A 9,814-nucleotide genomic window follows, 5' to 3' on the forward strand; every position below is an offset into this window, starting at 1 on the left:
ACCTGCAGCGGCTTGTTGGGCCGTGGCTTCTGCCGCATAGCCCGATGCGGACTGTCCAATTCTGCACCGGCGAACACTTCATCCCCGCCCATCAACCGAGAGAACCTTTCCGAAATCGGCAGCTGGACTCGGGCCTTCTGCTCCCTCATTGTTTCATCCAGGCCGTAGCAATATCAAAGCTATTGGGTTTTAATACATTTTACTTTCCATTGAAGTTGATGTCATTGTTGAATTCTTCACCTATTCAAATCTTCCAGGGCTTTAGCGATGATACTACATGGCGCAGGAGAACATAGCGGCCGCTACCTCGGAATTGCTTCGATGCTCACGAAACACTCCCTGTTCGTATTTTCACACGATCACGGTGAGATTTTAAATATTAATTTACGGGATGTGGGGGGTCACGGCTGGGTCAGCAGTTGTTCTCCGTTCCTGACGGCCCTCCATTTCAGGTGACATTTGAGAATCAACCACATTGCTCTGTAGGTCAGACCAGGTGAGGGCGGCAGATTTCCTTCCTTGAAGGACATTGGTGAGCCAGATGGGTTTTTATGACGATTGACAATGGTTTCATGGTCACCATTAGACCTTTTTTTTCATAGAATCCCTACACTGCAGAAGGAGGCCATTCAGCCCACCGGGTCTGCACCGACCCTCTGAAAGTGCACCCACCTCTGTCCAATCCCCCACCCTATCCCCGTAACCCCACCTAACCTTTGGACACTAAGGGGCAATTTAGCGCGGCCAATCCACCTAACCTGCAGATCTTTGGACTGTGGGAGGAAACCCACGCAGACATGGGGAGAACGTGCAAGCTCCACACGGTCACCCAAGGCTGGAATTGAACCCTGGCGCTGTGAGGCATCAGTGCTAACCACCATGCTGACCATGTGCCCCACAGATGTTCTCTTGAATTCAAATTTCACTGTCTGCTGAGGTGGGATTCGAACCCGGATCTGCAGATCCTGCCCTGTGTCTCTGGATTCTTAATCCAGTGATAATACCACTACGCCACCACTTTCCCATCTGTCGGCCCTTAAGACCCACCACAACAATCCATCAGCAAAGTGTTCATACGCAGCATCATCTTTTGGTGGCTCCACAAAATAATTCCTCAACTGTTATCACAGTTGAGTTGGGCTTTGGTGGAAGCAGACCCAGAATACCAAGCACAGTTCTGATTCCCGTATCTAAGGAAGGATGTACTTCCCTTGGAGCTGGTCGGTGAAGGTTCAACACTGGCACAAGAGGGTTGTCCTGTCCTGAATGGCTGAGAAATCTGGGCCTGCTCTGTCTGGAGTTGAGAGGAATGAGAGGCCATCTCATTGAAACACTCTAGATTCTGAAGGGGCTTGACAGGGTCGACATAGGTTGTTTCCTCTGCCTGGGTAACATAGGGCGACACATTCTCAGGATAGGGGCCAATCATTTCTGACTGAGATGAAGAGAACCTTTTCACTTCATTTGAGTCAGCAGAGCTGGCCCAAGGAGCAGTAAGGTTGACTCCTGCTCCTATTTGTGATGTTCTTAAGACATGGTCTGGCAAGGGCGGTGCATGGTGCAGTAGTTAGCCCTGGGATTCCGACACATGACGGCAGCGAGAATGAGCAAGTGTTTTGGGGTAGAAGACAGTTGTATGAGGTGCAAGGGCAGCCCAGCAAACCATGGCCACATGTTTTGGGCATGCCTGGAGCTTAGAGAGTTCTGGCAAGGGTTCGCGAGGGCAATGTCCAAGGTGCTTAACACACGGGTGGTGCCGAGTCCAGAGATAGCAATCTTTGGAGTGTCAAAAGACCCGGGGGTTCAGGGGGCGAAAGAGGCCGACGTCTTGGCCTTTGCCTCCCGAGTAGCCCGGAGGTGGATTTAATTATTGTGGAGGGACTCGAAGCCCCCGAGTGTAGAGATTTGGATTAACGACATGGCTGGGTTTCTCAGCCTCGAGAAAATAAAGTTTGCCTTAAGAGGGTCTACGCTAGGGGTCTCTCGGAGGTGGCAGCCGTTCATCGACTTTCTCGGGGAAAATTAAAATGTCAGCAGCAGCAGCAATCCGTGGGGGGGGGGGGGGGAGTGCTTCATTGGGATGGTGTGGGAAGACTGGGTTGCGTGGGGTAATGTCTATTTAATTGTTATTGTATATTCTCGTTTTGCACTATGTTAATGTTCACTCTAGTTTGTTCTGTTATTATTGTTAACTACTGTTTTATTGTGAAAAATTCTGCAAAACCTTAATAAAAATACTTTTTTTAAAAAAGCACTGGGATTACGGCGCTAAGGACCCGTGTTCGAATCCCGTCCCTAGGTCACGGTCCATGTGGAGTTTGCACATTCTCCCCATGTCTGCGTGGGTTTCATCCCCACAAACCAAAGATGTGCAGGGTAGGTGGACTGGCCATGCTAAATTGCATCTTAATTGGGGAAAAAATAATAATTCGGTACTCTAAATTTATTTCAAATAAAAGACATGATCTGGAACTTTCATTATAATATCACTCACTGAAGATACTTTTGCAACATTGGAGCAAGAGTAGATTCATCCCATCCAGCCTGGACCATAACAGCATAGGAGGAAGAGCAGAAATAGGCCATTCAGCCCATCAAGTCTGCTCCATCACTCAATGAGATCATGGCTGGTCAGATATAATCCTCAATCCCACTTTCCTGCCTTATCCCCATAACCCTTGATTCTCTAACTGTCAAACAATCTGTCTATCTGATCCTTGAATATAATTAATGACCCAGTATCTACAGCTCTCTGCGGTAAAGAATTCCAGAGATTTATTACCCACTTGAGAGAAGAAATTCCCCCTCATCTCTGTCTTGAATGGGCGACCCCCTAATTCTGAAATTATGCCCTCTAAGTCCTCAACTCACCCACGACTGTTCAACATCTCTATCTTTTTAATCCAAATCACCTTCATTCCCTCTCTTTTCTATGACAGCTTGTTGAGGAACCAGCTAAACAACAGGCTATTTTGGTTCAAATATTGTGCAATAAGAAAGAGTTAATCAAATCTCATTGTAAAGGAGCCTATAGAAAAGAGTGATCATAATATGATGGAATTCTGCATTAAGATTGAAAGTGATGCAGTTCAATCCGAAAATAGAAACTTAAATCTAAACAAAGGAAATTACAAAGGTATGAGGTCAAATTGGCTGTGGTTGATTGGGAACCTAATTCAAAGGTTTGAGGGTAAACAGGCAATGGCCATTATTGAAAGAATTAATCTATGGTTTAGGCACAAAACCCGGCAGGAAAGGTGAGCCAACCATGGCTAACAAGATAAGATAAATATTTCACTAAATTAAAAGAAGACGTTTATAAAGTTACCAAAATAAATAGTAAGCCTGAGGATTCTGGGCACTTTAGAATTCAGCTAACGAGGACAAAGAAACTGATAAAGAAAGAGAAAATAGCATGTGAAAGTAACCTGCCGAGAAGACTGGAAAAGGTTCTCGGTGTGTGTGAAAAGGAAAAGATAAAAGTGGACCCATTCAGGCACAGACAGGAGAATTTATCGTCGGGAATAAGGAAGTGGCAGAGAAGCTAAATAAATACTTTGGGCTGAATTGTGGGGGCTGGAAAATGCAGCGAGCCATTCAAAGGTCCATTGACTTTGACTTGATGGTGTGCATCCCAGAGTGTTGAAAGAGGTGGCTATGGAGAGAGTGGACGCGTTGGTGCCATTTTCCAAAATTCAATAGATTCTGGAATGATGCCTGTGACGATATGCATGTACTCATCAATGTATTTGGTTGTTTATCATAGTTATCAGTACGACCTCCAACCGGTAGGTGGCGATAGAGATCTACCGTGTGACTTGAGACACCTGCCAGTTGGTAGTAAGTTGTACAAGAGGATAGTCACACTTAGAGTAGCTCCAGTAGTATTCACTGAATTAATTTTGTAGCCATCGTCTGTATTATAGTTAATTAGTTATCTTTCCATGTGTTTGCTAATAAATCATCTTTATAGTTGAACAAATATATGTTCTGTGTACATCAATACAACGGTTATACTATAGAATGCAACAGTGCCGGCAGCTTGGAAGCTGGTAAATGCAACCCCACTATTATGAAATTGATTTAAGGGAACATACGAATAAGGAAATAACCAAATGTAGGGCAGCATGTGGCCGGCAGCTGGTAGTGTGCAGTGTGTGTGTTTAGCCATTGCAGCTGGATCCATAAAGAAGATCTGTCTGCTGGACAATCCTGTGCTGTATCTTCAGGTAAACTGTGCCAACGTTTGGTTTGCCAGTCCTGACGTCAGATCGATGACTTTGTGTAAAGCGGACATTGAAACATCACTCAAACACAACACCCAGTATTTAAGGAGAGAATGAATGTGAACCTCCGGACTTGTTACCCTCACATCAACAGTAGGGAAAAAGCTAGAATCGATTCAAAAGGACACGGGACACAGTGGTTAGCACTGCTGCCTCACAGCGCCAGGGGCCCGGGTTCGATTCCAGCCTTGGGTGACTGTACAGCATTTGCATAAGGTTATAGGGTAACTGGGGTAGGGTGGAGGAGTGAGCCTCGGTAGAATGCTCTTTTGGTGTAGACTCGATGGACCGAATGGTCTCCTTCTGCACTGTAGGAATTCTATGGATGTGTTAACTGGACACTTGGAAAATAATGGTAGGATCATGAAAAGAAAATCATGTTTGACAAACCTATTCAAGTTTTTACGAGGACAATTAGCAGAATAGATAAAGGGGGACCGTGGATGTGGTGCATTTCAATAAGGTCCTGTACAGGAGGTTAGTAAGAAAATTAGAGCACATGGGATTGGGGGGTAACATACTGGGATGGCTGGAGAATTGGCCAACGGACAGAAAACAGAGTAGGAATAATAATAATAATCACTTATTGTCACAGGTCGGCTTTAATGAAGTTACTGTGAAAAGCCGCTAGTCGCCACATTCCGGGACCTGTTCGGGGAGGCCGGTGCGGGAATTGAACCCGTGCTGCTGTCCGTGTTCTGCATTACAAGCCAGCTGTTTAGCCCACTGTGCTAAACCAGCCCCAGGGTTATTCTCAGGTTGGCAGGCTGGCTCGTGGAGTATGACAAGGATCAGTGCTTGGGACCACAGGTATTCACAATCTATATCAATGATTAAAATGTGGGGGCCCAGTGCAATATTTCCAGTTTTGCGGCTGGTACAAAACTAAGTGGGAATGTGAGTTGTGAGGAGGATGCAAAGAGTTTTCATGGGGATTTAGACAGGCTAAGTGAGTGGGCAAAATTACAGACGATGGATTATAATGTGGAGAAACAGAAATGTAGAGTATTTCTTAAATGGTGCAGCACGGTAGCATGGTGGTTAGCATAAATGCTTCACAGCTCCAGGGTCCCAGGTTCGGTTCCCGGCTGGGTCACTGTCTGTGCGGAGTCTGCACGTCCTCCCCGTGTGTGCATGGGTTTCCTCCGGGTGCTCGGGTTTCCTCCCACAGTCCAAAGATGTGCGGGTTAGGTGGATTGGCCATACTAAATTGTCCGTAGTGTCCTTAAAAGTAAGGTTAAGGGGGGGGGGGGGTTGTTGGGTTGCGGGTATAGGGTGGATACGTGGGTTTGAGTAGGGTGATCATTGTTCGGCACAACATCGAGGGCCGAAGGGCCTGTTCTGTGCTGTACTGTTCTATGTTCTATGGTGAGAGATGTCCAAAGGGACCTGGATGGCCTTGTTCATAAGTCACTGAAAGCTAACATGTAGGGGCAGCGAGACATTCGGAAGGCAAATGGCGTGTTGGATTTTAGTGCAAGAGAATTCGAGAACAGGAGTAAAGAAGTCTTCCTGAAATTGTAAAGAGTCCCGGTGAGACCGTACCTGGATTATTGTCGACAGTTTTGGTCTCTTTACCGAGGGAAAGATGTTCTTACGATAGAGGGAGTGCAGCAAAGGTTCAGCGGACCGATTCCTGGGATGGCAAGGTTGCCATATGAGGAGAGATTGAGGAGCTTGGGCCTATATCCCCGAGAGTTGAGAAGAATTAGAAGGGATCTCACTCAAACATCCAAATTTCTTACAGGGCTCGGCGGGGGAGATGCAAGGATGTTTTCCCTGGCTGGGGGCGGGGATCCAGAAATCAGGGACACAGTTATGATGGATTGGGATGAGGAAGAATTTCTTTACTCAGAGGGCCATGCATCTTTGGAGTTCTCTACTCCAGGAGGCCATGGAGGATCAGCCATCGAGCATGTTCAAGACAGAGATCGATAAAGATATTCAGGGGGAAATGACTTGGAGATAAAAGATAAGCCATGAACAAGATGAATTGTAGAACAGGCTCAAGGGACCAAATGGCCTACTCTCCTATCCCGATTTCCTACCTCCTTCCTGGTGGTCTGGGCAACGTTCACCCCCAAGCCAACATCACAAGAACAGTTAATCTGGTTGTTCACATTGCTACTTGTGGGATCTTGCTGTACACAGATCGGCTGCTGTTCCTGACAATGTAACAATGACTACACTTCACAAATACTCCAGAAGGGCAGTGAGGCATCTGGTGGTCGTGAAAGACGCTATATAAATGCAAAGTCTTTCCTTTAGTTTCACGATGCACAACTATGTGCAGCAACGCAGAGGTGAAATGGCATCAGTGACATCAGAGCACAATGTTCGAGTGTAAGATTCTAGCAGGGATTCCAATACGACAACCAACCTCAATGCTCATAGATGAGAAAAGATGTCCAGATTTCCACTTCTGATGTAAGGGGAGGGTTGGTCTCAGGCACAACCTGCCTCTGATTGGACGAGCATTGGAGAGCGGAGTGATGCGCAGAGAGGGCCTCAGAATGGAACTCGGAGCGGATGCTGGATCATGAGGTGGGGAGGAGTGGGGGGGGGGGGTGCGGTCCAGAGCGAGGCTCAGAATGAGGGCCTTGGTGTGGGGGGATCTCCAGGGTGGTCCTCATAGCCAGTGTGAGGGCCAAGCGGGTGAGAGAAAGAGGGGCGGATATGTGTGGGAGATGAAGTGAGTGTGTGAGAGAGGAAGTGAGTGTGTGAGAGAGGGGTGAGTGCGTGAGAGAGGGGGAGTGAGTGTGTGTGTGAGAGAGATGAGTGCGTGTGAGAGAGGGTGTGTGTGTGTGTGTGAGAGAGGGAGTGAGTGTGTGATGCACGATCAGTTGCACAAAGACGAGAGTTGGATGCAACTGAGGCTTTATTGCTCTAAGATGTGTGGCCTCCCACAGCAGCTGGTGAAATGGCTGCAGCATGGAGGACACACACATTTATACTCCGCCTACTGGGCGGAGCCAGCAGGCAGGGGCTACCGACGTACCTGTAGTACAGGTCCTACCATACATCACCCAATATAGGTGCAACAGTGGTTTACCACTGTGTGTGAGAGAGTGAATATGTGTGAGAGTGTGAGTATGTGTGAGAGAGGAAGTGAGTGTGTGAGAGAGAGGGAGTGAGTGTGTGAGAGAGTGAATATGCGTGAGAGAGTGAATGCATGAGAGAGAGAGGGGGAATGAGTGTGTGTGTGAGAGAGAGGGAGAGTGTGTGGGTGTGTGAGAAATAGGGGGAGAGAGAGGGAGAGGTGTGTCCAGTATGAGAATCGGCTTTCCTGCATCAATCCTCCCATTAAAAATTACATAAGTTAAGAATTAAATATTTTTTAATTAACCACTCCTAAAGTGGATATTACTTTGAGGGGTTAATGTGAGGGGGAACCATGTATCTGGCCAGTGTATTTTTGACTGTGTGCCCTATGCTAATGTCTAATATGTACATAGAGCTGGAAAATACTTGCTTTCATTTGATTTCTGTGTTTGCACCAATTTGACGGCAAAAAAAGGGGCAGCGGCATTATGTGAAATGCCAAAAGGTTTTCACAGAGACTTCAGAAAGCAATCAACAAATATTTAAAGGAAAAAATATCTGATTGAATCGGATCATAGTCCTAGGGTGCAATTCTCCGCAAATGCGATGAGTCGCAAAGGCTGCCGTGAAACTGGCCGTGTTTCACGGCAGCCTCCGCGCCCCCTCCCGGGACCCGATTCTCCCCCCCGGGCAGGGCTAGCAGCGGGGCCCCGTGAAGCACGGCATCGCGGGCTTAGCGACCGTCGCTAAGTCCTCGCGCCAAGCGTCACGCCGGCTGACGCGCACAATGACGTCAGCCGCGCATGCGCGGGCCGTCATGCCCCTCAGCCGCCCCGCGGACTGATCCTGCGGGGCGGCAGAAGAACAAATAGTGCGCGGGTATCGGACCCGCTGCCTGCGATCGGTGCCCACCGATCACAGGCCCATGCCACCCTTGGCACGGCCGTGGTGCCATGGTTGTCCGGGACGGCACTTTGCGGCCGTTTTCACGAACGGTGAGAGCAGGTGTGATTACGTTCGTGAAAACGGCCGTAAAGGCCTGGGAACTCGGCCCATCGGCCTGGGGAGAATCGCTGTTCGCTGTAAAAAACGGCGAGCAGCAATTCGTGTCGTGGGGGCGGCCGTGGGGGGGGGGGGGGGGGGGGGGGGGGGGGGGTGAGAATAGCGGGAGGGCGTGAAAATTGTCGGGAAGGCCCTCCCGCTATTCTCCGACCCGTCGTGGGCAGCGGAGAATCGCGCCCCTAGTTGGAAGGAGGCTGCTGTTTGGTAGATGAAGCACGGTAGCATAGTGGTTAGCACAGTTGCTTCACAGTGCCAGGATCCCAGGTCCTATTCCTGGCTTGGGTCACTGTCTGTGCAGAGTCTGTACGTTCTTCCCATGTGTGCGAGCATTTGCAGGTAATTGAATCTTTACCCCTATCTCTGGATCTGTAAAGATTCAATTACTTGCAAATGCTCACTTTCTAAGCATTGTCTGGCATCTTTGAATTTGTCTATATATATGTTTCTGGAACATACCTCTTCATTCACCTGAGGAAGGAGCAGTGCTCCGAAAGCTTGTGTTTGAAACAAACATGTTGGACTTTAACCTGGTGTTGTACGACTTCTTACTCTGGTCCCGAAACCAGTCATTCTTTCCCTTTCAAATATGTATCTGATTTTCTTTATAAAGTTACTGTTGAATCTGCTTCCACCGGGCCTTTCAGTCAGCACCTTCCAGATCACAACAACTCGCTGCGTCAAACAATCTCCCGTCTTTGTTCTTTGGCAGTTTAATAAACATTTTGACTGCACATGTCTTCTGAATGGATGAAAACTGTTCTTGTGGAAGATATACTTGGTTTTACAAATTTGAACTGCTTGTCACACTTTCTGAGCGGAAAACATCACGTTCCAAGTTTAATCTTTCCCTGGGCCCCACTCATTTCAAGTTAAACAAAAGGCTTTTTTAATAAAACCCGATTTAAGTCCTAATTTGGCAGTTACAGCCTATTTTTGCCTCAGTAACATTCTCCGTGCCAACTTGTGCATAACTTTCTCAGACTCTCGGTTCCAAGTTGATGATGGTTCGGATCACAGGATCCAAACTAATTAATCCCTTTTATAAAGACATCTCTAAAGGGAATGAGATGCTCAATTCTGTGTCCACTGTATCCACACCCCCAACGACCACCGATCCACCCCAATCATGAAGGATTATATAGCAGAGCAGGGAACCATCCCGCCAACTCTCCCCAACCCCACAGCTCTTTCCCCACTCCCCGACAAATGTTTCCTTTTCAAATATATTTCCAATTCTCCTGCTTATTGTGGTCAGGGAGCAAGGGCCCCAGCTTGTTGAGCCATGATTGGTTGCGCCACTTGCAACTAAATTGGCAACGCATCCTCCAGCTGGACCTGGGGTGTTGGGTAAGTACCCCAAAGTATTTCAACCCGGACTGGGGAAGACGAAAGGGGCCATGGCTCGAGTTCATAGAACATAGAAC

The 9,814-nt window shown here is 47.7% G+C and overlaps 1 protein-coding gene across 2 annotated transcripts in view; it reads left to right on the plus strand.

Moving 5' to 3' along the window:
- The window catches only part of LOC119973950 (monoglyceride lipase-like), a 52,626-nt gene that overhangs the window by 8,718 nt on the left and 34,094 nt on the right, over positions 1-9,814 (plus strand). For both annotated transcript variants that reach the window (XM_038812635.1, XM_038812636.1), the window contains exon 2: positions 258-364. In XM_038812635.1, the coding sequence (XP_038668563.1) occupies positions 258-364 (107 nt within the window). The remainder of the gene's footprint in view (positions 1-257; positions 365-9,814) is intronic.

Source organism: Scyliorhinus canicula, chromosome 11 (genome assembly GCF_902713615.1).
Source record: "Scyliorhinus canicula chromosome 11, sScyCan1.1, whole genome shotgun sequence".
NCBI lineage: Eukaryota > Metazoa > Chordata > Chondrichthyes > Carcharhiniformes > Scyliorhinidae > Scyliorhinus > Scyliorhinus canicula.